Raw genomic sequence first — 14301 nt, forward strand, 5'->3', positions numbered from 1 at the left:
ATCGTATAAAACGTGAAGCTTACGTGGTCCAAAAACACGACTATCACAATCTCGAGTAGACGAAAAACCCAATCGTACGTACGATTACAGGTGCAACGAGGCGATGCAACAGGTTCAGAAGAAGGTGGGGTAGCGCAGGCGTGAAAGTCTTTGGTTTCACTTGTATTCGAAGAGAGCTAGCTGCCGGTAGTAGAAGAGGAGTAGGAGGAGTCGAACGGATCCAGAAGCGAAATCGTGCTCGTGCCGCGCACAATGCGTCTCCTCGACCGACCGGAAACGGATAATCTCGATATCGTTACGAACACGACGCGAACGAACAGAAGTTAAACCTTCGAGACCGCCAAGTGTGTAGTTTTATGGTGTTTTCGTGTGACTGACAGGTTCTTTCTTTCCTATTTCAAAAGTGTATAACTTATTTTAGCTTTCTCATGTCTTAAGTATTTTGATCAATTATTAACTAATTAGACGATTATATTGTCTATTACGTATTACAATCTTAAAGTTAATTTAAAAATAGATTAAATAGATAATCGATATATAATCGATGTGTAATAACATAAATGATATTTGGATCTAGAAGGATCGAGTATTCCACTGTTTTCATTTAAATTGACGGAGTCTAATTCTGCATTTTTAGAATGAACGAGTTCTTCTATTAAATTCAAATTTCATGCAGCTGATTTTTCATTCGACTCTGGATTTTTCCAATTTGTAGATTCTGTTTCTTTTTCTCGGTCTGCAGTATCACGTTGTAACGACTATCTGAATAAAGAGAGTGTTCAAAATTACCCTAGAAAATTCCATTGAATAGCGAAAACTAAACACAGCGACTTCTTCAAAAATTGCTATCCAAAATTCTTTCTCGTTTAATAATAAGGACAAAGTACAGACTGGCCGAGATACAGGCCGAAAAGAAGAAGCCAGAATTTCTCCATATATACCACCGAAAATTCTGCTCAAATACAAAGACAAAATACTGAAGAAACTGAAAGGAAGAAAGCAAAAGATAAGAATGCCGGTAGAGTCGTCAATATATTGGGATTCGATCGGTTCTCAGCGTTCTACTTCCGTTGGTAGCTCCGGGGATGCATACAGCTCTGGAAGTGCCAGCAGACACTATGTCGACCCGTGGGATTTGGAGAATTATGTGTACCTACGTCGACATAGTGTCGCCAATCTGGCGCAACAGATGCCGCTACATCATCGTCGACCCACCTATCGGTTATCCCAAGAGGCAACCCCTGCTCAATCTGAATACTGGTGAGTGGTGGTGAACAAATTTCAAGAACAACCTGATAACGTTCTCATTAACCTCATTAGGGCGATGGAATTTATGGTCACTTTCCCGATCATGTTAAAGAAAGTCTTTTCCGATCATGTTAAAGAGGGTTTTTTCCGATCATGTTAAAGAGAGTTTTTTTACCGATCAAGTATAGCACTTTCGTCTTATGATCGTTGTGTAATATTTGTCTTGCAGAGAGAAGGATTTAAGTTAGTTGATTGATAGTAGGATCATTTGGTTTATAATCAAAGTATTAGAATTATATTTAGAAGATCGAAGATCATGCAACAAGGTATACATTCTAATCGGAAAATTGGACAATCACCGCTGTTTCCCCTAATCTGCTGCTTCCCTCTTTACTTCCAACAGCACACGCAAAGTGCTTAAACGTCATTCGTCTAAACACTTACCATACCCAACGCAGTGTAGCTTGGGCAACCGGACGAGAACCCATGCTTTCTGCGTGGCTACAACGTTGGCCAATCTGATAATGAAAATTACCCATATCTGACCCATAAGAGACCGTGAATCTTCACATCAGAGAAAAAGCAGAGATTGAAAAATAGAATAAATGTGAAACTACATGCGTAAAATTTAAATCTTAAATCTTCTGATAAAATTAAAGATTCTCCTTAGTATTAATTTTTATTTCCTAGAAAAAATAAAATCGAGGATAAAATTGGAGATAACCGAGGAATGAAATTACAGCAGCCTTAACCTTTGCATGGAATGATTTATAACCTCTTCGAATTAATCTTCCATTCTCAAAATCACGTTTCTCTAACAAGGACAATTCTCTAAACACGGAACAGATACGATGATTGGTATCGCTCGCTTTCCAATTACGACACATCTATCTACGTTCCCCCTGTGTTCTAATTTACTATGCAATTCGAGAATGTTTGTATCGTTACACCATGTGGAACTGGGAATGTTAATTAATCCTGAGTGCTTGAAACCGATGAATGCCGTTAATCGAGCAGCAACATTAGTCGTTTCAGTGTAATAAACATCTGGCACTTGAAATTTGATCAGAATAAACACGTGTCGATCAAACGAACGTGTAATTTTAGTTATTAGAACTGATTAGACAACTTAAAAGATCGACAGATTAAAAAATAAAGAAAAAATCACAACGGTATACGGTAGATTGCTGAGAGTGGCGTAAACCATTGAATTCCTTCAACAGAACGCTCGCAAATAAATCATGCTTACTGTTTAGTATAACACTCCTGATAATCCATCTTTCCACGGAATTGCGTAAAGGACCATATAATACTTCGTTCGCGAGCCTGATATTTTTCCTCTTTCTTTTACCTTCTTTTCGTTCACAGTCTGTTTAACCCAATATATTTTTCATAAGCTGGAATCTGCTCGAGACAGATGATATCAGTGGGTGCAAAGTAGGGCGCTGTGTTCTTGAGCATTGCTCTCGTATGGTAGTACTTATTAAACTTAGCACACTTTTGCTCGATAGGGGGTAACATAATTTTCGAAAGCAATTGTTCTTTATAGCCACACGAACACTTTTATGCTTTCGACATTTGAAAGGGATACGAATAATGAAGGAAACGAAACATAACCTTAAAATTGAATGGATAATCATTGAATGGATTAGCCAATCCAAAGGAAAGTGAGATTATTTAGAATTAGGCGAATAATTGTACGATCGAAATGTTCATTATCCGTATGTTTTTTTTTTTTTTTAGTAATTAAAGCAAACTAGTAATTAAAGCACCGTAAGCAAACGTAGAACAAGATTCTCGAAAATGCTTGACGCGATCATTATGTTTCTAAGTACGAATATCTTTTTTTTTTTATTTATTTATTAAAATTACAATCAATTCTCGCGTTGAGAATTCGTACGAATATCTGGACAGAAAAATTCGAAGATAGAAAGCAAAGGGTAGTTCTCGTCTAGTAAAATAAACATTACAACACGATACAGAGACTTTTCTGTTAGAAGCAACACGATTAGACGAAAGTACTTTCGTATTTATTAAACAACTAGTAATATTTTCAACACGTGCGAAAAGTTACCTTATTTCTAAAGAGACAAAGAGAAGAGCGTAAAGATACACGCGTAAAAAATTGCGCAACCAGACGTTCGAACGATCACGAGACGCAATTACAATGGCATTTAATTGCCGGAAAGGGACACTTCCTTTAATCGTAATAGCCGTCCATTAGCGATGGAACGTGGTACATTGAACCCCGTAACGCTGTTTAAATCGATCATTCGGATCGGGTTTAGTGAAAGGCGAAATCCCTCAAGTGGTTTCGCGTTGCCTGTAATTCAGCGAAAAAACGGCGTAGAGAACATTTCGAACAGAGATTGCCGCTGGCAAGAGCTATGGCCTGCCTTAAAAAGGCAATTTCTCAGTTTGTTCTGTCGATTTATGGCTCAACTGTCTCATAACTACTGTGTAACTAGATACAGAGAATAATTGCACAGGGCGTTTCACTTTTTGATCTATAAATCTGTTTTAATTACCTTTCGAATCTTTTTTCAATTTAACCGACAGGTTTATCTATGTTATAGAACGAAAATTCGATGTTTCGGAGGTCTACGCCAGTCTACTGATTGTTTTTATTCATTTTTATTCTCAGACATCTTCGTTATTCCTATACGCTAGGTATTTCATCGTTGTCGGTAGTTTTGAAGAGATTCGCTCGTTACGTTACTGCTAACTTAAAAAAGCTACTTTTAAGGAATATTCATCTTCTTGATACGTCGATCACGTGTCATGAGCTATCACCCGAAATAATAGTCTAACGAAAGAATTCGTTGCGAATTTGAAATTGGAGAAATGAAACTACCTGTATATTGGAAGATAACCTAAAAATCAAAGTCCCCGTGTTCTTCATATATTAAGCATAATTGATGTATTGTAATCGTCGATGTATATTAACCATAGATGTTTAATTACACGATTCGACTTTAGCACGTTGTCTCTCGAACATGTATCATTGTCATTCGATGCAATTATAGGGTCGTACGAAACTGAAAATGAAAGTGTCGTAGAGCAAAAAAGTTAAGAGAGCGCCTTGCGTAAAATGTTATAGTTTAGTCGTTAGTACTTCACGGTAAAATTTTAGTCGATCAGTAACAAAAAAAATTTCTAGCGAATTATTCAACAGTTCTTGTTTTTTACAATGACCCATTGCCTGATCATTATTATCTGCATTTACTATATAATCTATGAACCTTTGTATGAACCATGAGCGTTTGTCTTGGCAATAAGTTTAACACTGGCAAAAGAAAACGCTAGAACCACCAGAAATCTTTAATGACGGTATATTTTTAGCCTTGAGATAAAAAAAAAGAAGAAAATAAAAATTTAGCGTGCGAATGGCAAAAGTAGCTGACGAACGTTGCAGGTACTCGTCGTCGGTGAGAGAACCTGGCTACGACGCGCCTGCTTTCGTGGAAGAATTGTATTGTGGACCAGCCAGACTCACGAACAATAGTTGCTACTATCATCAGCCAATCTACGAGGACGAAGTACCGGATTACGTCGCCCCTTTTCCGGTCTACGCGCCTCTCTCCGGTAAGATTAATTGCTTTTTCCCTGACAGTCCTTGCCACCCATCAAATCGAGGCCTCTACAGTGAATTAGACACGGAAACAACAGAAAGTGTTTTCAGAAGGAAAGCTAGAACTCACTTCATCTAGATATACACATGTATGTAGTTCTTTGATAGCTTTCTTTGATAACATTATGATAACTTTCTTTGATAGTACTTTGACAGACTAACAATAAGTAATTGAACTACTACTCATTAGTGGTATACTGTGGTCTATACCGATACTATGGTCGAACAGTCTTTGATCCATAAAAATGGTTCACTATGACACAAAAGCTTATAATTTTCTCGTGAATTTTTGTACCCAGTCTTGTATTTATAATTTCGTTATCGACTTCAACGTGTCGATTCCTAGTAACTATTTCATTTAGTTGGTTTGTACTAAATAATTTTTAGCCCAGTTTGCTTGCTATATCTTCAGATTGTCAGAGCTTTAGTGTGTAACAGAGCTACTTATCTTTGAATAAGTTCTACACCTAATTTAATTTCTATACTTTCATTTAGCGATCACTTATCTATCAAATGGTTCATTTTATTCGATGATTCACTTTGATACGAATTTTATGAGGCACAGTGATCTGGTAACCAGTTCAGTTCTCTGATAGATAATTCTCTTTGATAGGTTGGCTTTGTACCAATCAGATCGTATCAGAGAACCGTCTAGTAATTATCTATCTGATACAGCTCTATTGTAGAACATCAACGATCTGGTTATATGATTATATAATTAGAAAATTGATACGTCTCAAAGATAGACTAGACGTTAAGTCACTTTTAACAATCTATGATCTGTGAACGTTTAGATTCTTTTGTACTTTACACGGAGGCACGTTGTATTCTGCAATTAACACTCTTATATAACATTCTAATATTCTAAACAATGAGAATATCCAATATCAAAACTGAATCAGAATGAAACCATTGAAGAACCATGCGCAACATACATTCTACTCTGATCTGGACCTTGAAAACGGAAGTTCTAGGTCTGTAAGCAAGTCTATAATTATACTGACCCGATATTCCTGATCAGAAAACCGTGATACCTACTGATTTTCACTTGCTTTCACACAGTTCGTATTCAGTCTATTGCATTTTCCGGCTACAGCGTTCCTTTTTCCTCATAAAGAGTTTATACAAGGAAGGATGTCTCACAGGAAGAAGCTCATCTGAATACACATTCATTAAAACTCTCTCAATTTTTTGCTGTTAACTTTAGAATCGACTAAATAGATGAAAGACGTAGCAAGTGAACCATACGATCCATATCATTATTTCCTGCAGATTTCTCCTGACCCGATTTCCGAGTTTATCCGAGAAATATCTCCACGCCATTTATTATATCTCTGTTATATTTCTCCAATTAAAGCAGAAAAATTGTTAACGATTTTACGAGGTAAACTTTTAATCAGTTTTAATGCAGAGCTCGGACGTTTTTAAAATCAAATTTCCGCGTCCTGAAATTCTACGCTGATCTGACATGTTGTAATTCAAATTTTGATTTCCAATTCTTTCTCCAATACATACTGCCTGGAAAAATAAAAACTAATAAATACGGAGAATATGCATTTATACCAGAATCATTCTACTAAATATCCATTATATCAAATATATATCATATATTTAATATAATGAATATAATTCCTTAATAAGATGAACAATTTTTAACAACACCATGTGTAATATATACGCGTATCCTGTTACATGTATGTTTATGTGTATCCTAAATTTTTTCCTGCAGGAATAGAGTACGTAATTAAACAGAATACGTAATCAAAACTATACCTGACTATTATCAAGTGAAACCATAATTCGCCTGGTCGAAAACCACAAGTCGTGGTGAAGCGCGTTTTCTCTGTTCGATAATTGATATTCCTGCACGCAGTGAACTGGTTACGATTCAAAGAGATTATGCAATTGGCGCGTTGTATCGGCTCTGCACGTACCAATGCGTTTGATCAAGGAACAGATTTCCGTTTCGGGTCCGGTTCAGGAATCCCATTAATGGTCGTGTTACGGTGAACTGGACCTTGCCGATGGCAACAAACCAACCGTTTCTTCCTCCTTAACCGGTGCGTGTCCATTTCTTCTTTCTTTTTTAATCCTAATACTCGTAATCTATTTTAAAATACCTGTTTACAGTATTTTAAGAAACGACATTTTTAGGTTATGTCAGTCATGTCAATTATCGTAGAGCTTATTATTCAAAGTTAGGAAACCAGCTATTTTTTTCATTCATACGTTCATTCAACGTTCAATTTAATATCCTAATAAATCTTTTTCTACTGTGGCCTTTTGATACTCGTAAGTGGCTGTAGCAGTTCGAATGTTTGTACCTGTTGGGTGTGTCTTGAAAGCGACTGCTAGAAATAGAATTGATTATGACTGATTGCGCGTAGTAAGAGGCAGTCGTAAATTTTCTAATCGAAAGTTGTATCGCGTGAAATCTTTGCTTTGTTCGAGGTGTTTCGTGTATGATATAACAGAAACGCATCGAAAATACAGAATTTATGAACTGCAAATTCATCACGTACAATACGAGAAGAAATATTCGGAATTGTACATGCGTGTTAAATTACATACGCGTACACATATTTGGCAGATGTGTAATTTCTATGCAAATATAAGCAATCGACCCAATCGTCTGTGTTGATTAAAATCTCGACCATACACAACGCGCACGTGAAAATATACTGTATGCTCGTTATACGTGTTCGACGTTGCGTATTGCCGCTTATTGACCAGCAAATTTTATCTCAAACATTTTGCGAGTGATAAAGATAATTGGAACAAAGCGATTATGCAGAGAACAATTATTTGCGATAATACAAAAGCGCTACAGCAAACACGTTTCGATATGCGTCGTATTTTCATAGGTGTACACGTCACAATTTCTATCGTGCCCTAGAAAGTCCCAATCGCAATGATAAATCGTGACACGCGGCGCTAGTGTCGCATCCTCGCACGATTTCGACACGCAATTATTTTTCTGCGGCTTTCGATTGCCTCTCTGCTTTCACATGCGACTAAATAGATTCTGTGTATGTATAGAGCACTGACAATGACAATCATAATGGTGTAAATCATTGTTACCCACTGTTATTTTTCTATTTTTTTTTTTTGTTATCATCTTCTGGGTTTATCATTATAAAAAATTGATTGTATATCTTTCAGGCCAGGTAGACGCATGGGGGCAGATGCTCTACAAACATTTTCGCTTTCTAAATAATTCTTCTACCTCCTAAATCAGTATCAGTTGTCAACGCCATTCCCATACCGTACCATCATCAATACAATGTCCCATTGAAACACACATAGACAAGAAATTCTCCTTTTACCTCAAATTGTCTTTATTAGCCGACTTAGAAAAAGGAAACAGAAATTGCAAGAGAAGGTTGTTCTGACTGTCGTGCGAGTGCGTCAGAAAGTGTCTAAACGAAATTATACGTGTCATCGCGAACGATTTCCATGTCCTCGTTCCGAATCTCGCGAGCCTCGATACGAGAAAACGCAGAGGAAGGCGTCGCGTCGGTGGGTGTCGAATCCGCACGTTCCTCCGCACCCGGTCTAACGTCAAGTTTATTAAACGAGAACACGTTCATGTAATCGATTTCAAAACATTTATTGACTTTTTTCAAGTGGTCTTTAATGTCGTTTCAGAAGCGAGACACGGTGAATTCATGGAAGACCATAGGCGATTTGGACACAAATATAAGTCTACGTCTATGAGAGAGCTTCATAGGTATTCGAATTATTATCAGTTTTGTACACTTATGGAAAATTTAAGGAACTTATAAAATATACATAATACGTAAAACTATGTAACATATCCAGATTAGAATAATCGCTGTAATACCTAATAACTGAAATTCTTAGTCGAATTTTCATTTCTTTAATTGTCTTTATAAAGACACGTAGTCTAGCTGTTATAAATGATTCTTATGTTCCATATGTGATTTTCTTTATTTTTGTAGATCTGTGAGCGTCGACGCTAACCTTCCGCCGATGGATTCTATAGAATTAGGTAAGCAATTTCAATGATCATAGTTGTTCGTGATTTAGAGATGTGTATCAGGTATTATCAATGAAACCGATGCCGTTGAAGAAAAGAAAAATACAAAGTTTTATCTATGAATTACGAAACAAATCCCGATGAAAATTTATAATTGGTTTTATTAAAATGTTTCATTTATAATCTGGAATACTGCAATTTTCCGTATCTAGATTATTTCATTTCTTATTAATTTGTTTTCACAGATATGCCAGATTATCGTTCTCAGCAAGAATACACATCGATGGAACAAGAGAAATACATGGTAGAAATTATTCCACCACCTCATTTGGACCTAAACACATATGGACATCTAAAAATCGATTACACGAACAGCTGGAATTCTTTGAATCGAAAAATCCGAAAATAATTGCCAATAAGATTTTTCTTTTCAAAGAAAGCATTAAATTATTCTTCAGATATACTAATATATTGATACTTAGTGATATCGCCAATTATTTATGTAATATACTACAAGTATGTACGATTTAAGAAACTTAAAATCGAACCAAAAATTATTCATAGTTTAATTTACTCGAGTATACGAAAATCAGAAGCTAACTTTTCATTTACTATAAATACAGTAAATTAATCTATTTTATATGAGTCGTAGTATAGTTGCGTCTCGTATGAGAAATAATAAATGCTAAATACCTATTTTAAGGAATGTCTATTATAGTGTCTCTGTCTTCGTAAAATAATTTTCTCTTCTTCGTAGCACAGTTTCTATTTACAGCTTCATTGTCGTTGCGCGCCTCCAATGGCACGCTATTGATTGTCTCTATGTCCAATTCCGGCCATCTATAGTTGATATCATCGGGAACGTAAAGTCACACGAATTTAAGTGTTATCACTTAATAAAGAAAGTTGAGAAAATTTGAATATTACAAAAATGTAGCAAGAAGATGTAAATAAAATTTCTTTGCAAGTTGATTGCAAATTTTGAAAATTTAAGATTAATAGAAAAATTAATATCATAAATGTATACATAAATTACGAATTATGAAATGTAATAGAACAAATTAAAACAATTCCAAAGTTATAAGAATAAAATAGATATATAGTTATAATAAACTGAAAGTTCGTAGCAATACCTAAAGAAAGACACCTTATTTTTATTCTTTCCCAAATTCTTTGGACGTTTTCTCTTTTTAGATTCTCTCTGATTCGAAGAAAAAAAAAAAAGGGAAAGAAACATTTGGTTCGTAAATAAAGTTGCAAATTTCATTCTTCAAGTAGAAAATATTAAATTACAGATGTGGAGGCCTGTTTTCCGTTCTGCAGCAACATTTTATATCTCTGTAGTTCGTCAAAGTGTTGCTGCTTTAACAATGCGACGTTTTCGTTGTGTTTCTCTTCCTGTATCACTAATTGGGCTTTTAAAACTTCCAGTTCGTCTTGAAATTTGCATACTACGTTGACAACGATACAACTATCAATTTATTGCCTACTTTGTTATATAAATAAAGTAAAACAAATAACCATATCGCTGTTTACTTTGCTAAATAAATGAAATAATCATTTTACTTTGGTTGTTGTTTCCACCACGATCTTCTGCATTAATCAGACGCAAATGATCACACTGTTCCTTCAGCTCTTCATTTGTTTTACGAAGATCGTCCCTTTCAGTCTGCAATTTTTCAACGATAGACTTATATCTATTTTCTAAAAGCAGATAAGTTGTGGAAAGTTTCTCCAGATTCATCTGTAACCTCTCGGAACGTGCTTTTTCTATCGACATAGCTTCCTCTTGCATTTCACAATAAGCTTTCAACGCAAGGTACGTCTGTTGATTTTTAGAAAATTAGAAAACCGATAAATTAAAAGATTGAACGAAGAGAAATGAATCTTTGTCACACGTCTCTGATTCTCGCGAATTCCTCGAGAATTCCTTGTAATTCACAACTGATGTACTCTTGTTCCTCCATCTTGAAATACTTCGAATCTTGGAAGCAGCTGAGAAACTCGAATCAAAACAATTACCTTAATAGTGGAATAATTTTCATTTGGAAAATTGGAAAATAGGTTATTGGGGAATCGATATTCTTTCTTAATATTTCTTTTGAATTATGTGTACATTTTAAATTTGCAAGTGCATACATTGAGTTAAATAGTAAAATTATTAAAAGGATTTAAATTTAGAATGGGCACGAACCACGTGGTTCGAGTCTGAGATTACACAATAGAACAAACACAATAGAATACTACAATACATTGAAACGATATTAACCATATTACAATTTGTTCTAAGCACTAAAAATTGTTTGAATATCATCTTACTGGTTTGCTCACTGCGTTTCATTGGATACCTTTACAATCTTCTGTTTTTCTCAATACAAATAATTCTTTAATCTAAAAAGTATCTCGTAAAAGTTTAATAAACATTTATAACTAACTGCGAATACAAAAATAAAAAGATAATGTCGAAAAGTTGGAAGAAAAACAAAATTAATAAACAATACACCGATAGATAATCGTAATGTGATAATAATTCCCGCTTAAAACATTTTATCCAATAATTATTTATTGATATATAACATGAGATGAAACAATAATTATTAAAAGCTTCCTACGTGGATTATTCACCAACGTATAAGCGTTAATAATAAAGTTCTCTCAATTAGCAAATGAACGTGTTAAAGGCCAGAGGATAACGATCGTTTTCCAATGAAGTTGTCCGCAAGCGTGTTAACGTTTCGTCTTTTTTCTCGTTTGACTTCGTACATCGTCGACAAAATGACAGGAATTCCCTCGGGGCTGAAAATATGCGATGCAATCTAAATCCACGATCACCGCCAGCCACGAGAACGAGGAAAATGAATCGATGGAAGAGTCTGTTTTCGAGCAGATATGCGACACAATATTCGTTCTGATACCAGAAGGTGTGTGCACAATTTTCTACAAAAAAAAAGAGAAAAAGAAAAAGCAAAAAAGATCGAGGGATTTTTCTTGAAATACGGCTCTCCATGACGTTTCAGCGAATCGTTTTATCTTATGACTTTATCAGAATAAATGGAGTTCTCTAAAATGATAGCTATTTTCCATGACAGAATTTTCAATGTTTCGTTTACGAACTATATTGATTCTATATCGGTGACTGATGACTGTAAACTGGCCATAGATGCGTATTTATGATGGGGTTCTATGACAGTGCCGCGACTGAAGCAGCTGTTCCTAAGTTGGAGCCAGCTAGGCATCGAAGACAGAGTACAGTTAGACGCGAAAGTGGCCAACTGGTGCTGTCCTAACAGGCGACAGCTATACAAACCTTTGCAAGAGGCGTTGGTTCGCTGGGAAACTGTGCAGGACACTCAAGGTTACTTATTATCAGTACAAAACTCAACACTTCGATTCTCTCATTTTTTTTCACAAATATGGTTCATGGTATTATTACATCTGTTAATTCAAATGCTCGTTTATTACGAATAAAATATCTCGCTATTTATTACTATTTTTACTTCTGACATTTTCCTTGCTTTCGCTTAATTCTTTGCAAATATTTGAAAAACATTGATACTAAATTGTTGATGTATTAAATGTTTACTGCAACATCCAGCATTAGCAAAATAACAAAATATTCAAAATCCCTTTCTTTCCAATGCATAAATACTACTTAATGTAAATATAACCTCTACGTCACGATCGTCGAATTGGAAAGAAAAAAAAAGAAAGAAAAAAAATAGAAAACCTCAACCGCCTCCAACTCTCGATGAATTATATTATAGATTCGGGCCACGATTGATTAACACATGATTATTCATGAATTATAACAGGCGCTCCCGGTTGCGAGCCAGGTATGGTCTCGTTTTCCTGTGATCCTCAACTGGAGGAGGAGTTGGTCAGCGTTATTTACAGCCTGGAACTTTTGTTCAGCAAAAATCGACGAGGCAGAGAGATCGATATGGACTACGAAATTGGTCGATGCACAGAATTAAGAAGAGAGATGTCCTTGAATCTAAACTGCGATGGAAATCTATGCTCGATTCTCAGTGCAAAAGACAGGGCACCTCACTCTGTGCATAGTTGCAGCTACATAGCCGATTTTAAACGACCTGACGAAGAACTGAGCGGTTATCTGACCAATTAAGCATCGATCGTTATATTTCAGCTCATTTTCATCTCTGACGTTCTGTCTGGATTTATCGAAAATTCTCTAAATGCAGAAACACTGATCCTTTCTTTTGCGAACAACTTCGTGTTTGGTTATTCTGGATGAGTTTCTTTAATAGAAGAGACGAAGTAGTATAAAGTATAGCGTAAGTGCCAACAAATATAAAAATGTGTAGTTAACTAGAGTAGTTTGAAAAAGAGGTTAGGTTTCTTTGCGATAAAGAATTATTTTTCAAGGCGTAGCCAATGAAATTTTACGATGAAATTATAAATACACTGGGAGAAACTAGTTAATAAGAAATCATTCGAACGACAACAATTTTATCGAAAATACCAGAGATAATATTTTATCAGACGAGTACTATAGTTCTGTTGATTAAAAATACAATATATAAAATAAACTGCTAATTTATCTAGCTTACTCTAATAAAAGCGATAAATACTTATCAAGGTAAAGATTAATTAAAAATAACTAATGAATCTGCTATTTAAGATTAAACAAAAGTATCTAAAAAATTGAAAGAAAAAGAAAAATTATTTTAGAAAATTATCAAAATAAGTCGACAATTAATTAGCGACATAAAATGTTTTATTAACCATCGTTATACGGTCAAGGTGTACGAGCATACATTTAGATAACATGATTCAATACGATAATGAAAGATGTCATAAAATCGTATGTTAATTCTCGCCACAAAAATCACCTTGCCTATCATCAACACCATTCTTCTCGTATCAATCCTTTTTTTCGTTATCATTTTTTCTTTTTGTCATTTTCTGTTTTCTTTTCTAATACATTTATTACACAGCAGTAATGAGTTTATTCAGGACGAACACTGTTTCTTACGAGAGAAAGGTAAACGTTATGTAATACGTGTACACATGAATTAACCGCGAGAGCAAGGAACATCCTTCATAATCTCTCACTTCGTTATCCTTCGGACTATAATTTTGTGCAGCTTGGCAAACCAACGGGAACGCAGCCCTTAATCGTTCACGACACTCATCATCTTTAATTATTATTTACAGAATCGTCATTTAAAATCAGACTGATTTCGAGTTGGATCCAATGCGGTCCTCGACTTCGGTTCCTTCGTTAATACGCCAAAAATTTGCTTCAATGAAGAATGTCTAGGAGAACCTAACTTATTCCAGATCACATCAGCCTGTTAAGTACTGCAATAGCTCGCTAGATGGCGGCTACAACGCTTTAGAAGAATCTCAAGTGGGATCTGGAATAATTAAAGTCCCTTTTTTGTATTTTTTTCCTTTT

General features: G+C 35.2%; 3 protein-coding genes across 3 annotated transcripts; 2 read left to right on the forward strand and 1 right to left on the reverse strand.

Moving 5' to 3' along the window:
• The first annotated feature begins 894 nt into the window (after positions 1-894).
• On the forward strand, positions 895-9550 carry LOC117242479. The gene is made up of 5 exons (XM_033509186.1): positions 895-1260; positions 4664-4833; positions 8528-8609; positions 8842-8891; positions 9125-9550. Exons 1-5 carry the CDS (start codon positions 1013-1015, stop codon positions 9286-9288), a joined length of 714 nt encoding a protein of 237 aa, XP_033365077.1. The 5' UTR covers positions 895-1012; the 3' UTR covers positions 9289-9550.
• LOC117242480 (centrosomal protein of 83 kDa-like) lies at positions 9422-10959 on the reverse strand. The gene is made up of 5 exons (XM_033509187.1): positions 10778-10959; positions 10446-10704; positions 10173-10330; positions 10013-10080; positions 9422-9719 (listed from the first exon to the last, which is right to left on the reverse strand). The coding sequence occupies exons 1-5, from the start codon at positions 10844-10846 to the stop codon at positions 9578-9580; spliced, it is 696 nt and encodes a 231-aa protein (XP_033365078.1). The 5' UTR covers positions 10847-10959; the 3' UTR covers positions 9422-9577.
• A 698-nt stretch (positions 10960-11657) lies between these two features.
• LOC117242481 lies at positions 11658-14128 on the forward strand. Its single transcript, XM_033509189.1, has 3 exons — positions 11658-11800; positions 12070-12234; positions 12692-14128. The coding sequence occupies exons 1-3, from the start codon at positions 11689-11691 to the stop codon at positions 13003-13005; spliced, it is 591 nt and encodes a 196-aa protein (XP_033365080.1). The 5' UTR covers positions 11658-11688; the 3' UTR covers positions 13006-14128.
• The last annotated feature ends 173 nt before the right edge of the window (positions 14129-14301 follow it).

Source organism: Bombus vosnesenskii, unplaced genomic scaffold, assembly GCF_011952255.1.
Source record: "Bombus vosnesenskii isolate JDL3184/JDL3185 unplaced genomic scaffold, Bvos_JDL3184-5_v1.1 scf7180000016274, whole genome shotgun sequence".
NCBI lineage: Eukaryota > Metazoa > Arthropoda > Insecta > Hymenoptera > Apidae > Bombus > Bombus vosnesenskii.

Bases quoted from the DNA above. Each gene is read 5' to 3' on its own strand.
- LOC117242479 (XM_033509186.1), top strand. From the start codon at position 1,013: ATGCCGGTAGAGTCGTCAATATATTGGGATTCGATCGGTTCTCAGCGT. The intron at 4,834-8,527 runs GTAAGATTAATT...ATGTCGTTTCAG, and splicing joins GGTCTACGCGCCTCTCTCCG to AAGCGAGACACGGTGAATTC. The intron at 8,892-9,124 runs GTAAGCAATTTC...TTGTTTTCACAG, and splicing joins GATGGATTCTATAGAATTAG to ATATGCCAGATTATCGTTCT.
- LOC117242480 (XM_033509187.1), bottom strand. From the start codon at position 10,846: ATGGAGGAACAAGAGTACATCAGTTGTGAATTACAAGGAATTCTCGAG. The intron at 10,705-10,777 runs GTGTGACAAAGA...AAAAATCAACAG, and splicing joins AATTCGCGAGAATCAGAGAC to ACGTACCTTGCGTTGAAAGC. The intron at 9,720-10,012 runs GTATTGCTACGA...TATCAACTATAG, and splicing joins AATAAGGTGTCTTTCTTTAG to ATGGCCGGAATTGGACATAG.
- LOC117242481 (XM_033509189.1), top strand. From the start codon at position 11,689: ATGCAATCTAAATCCACGATCACCGCCAGCCACGAGAACGAGGAAAAT. The intron at 11,801-12,069 runs GTGTGTGCACAA...GTTCTATGACAG, and splicing joins ATTCGTTCTGATACCAGAAG to TGCCGCGACTGAAGCAGCTG. The intron at 12,235-12,691 runs GTTACTTATTAT...GAATTATAACAG, and splicing joins AACTGTGCAGGACACTCAAG to GCGCTCCCGGTTGCGAGCCA.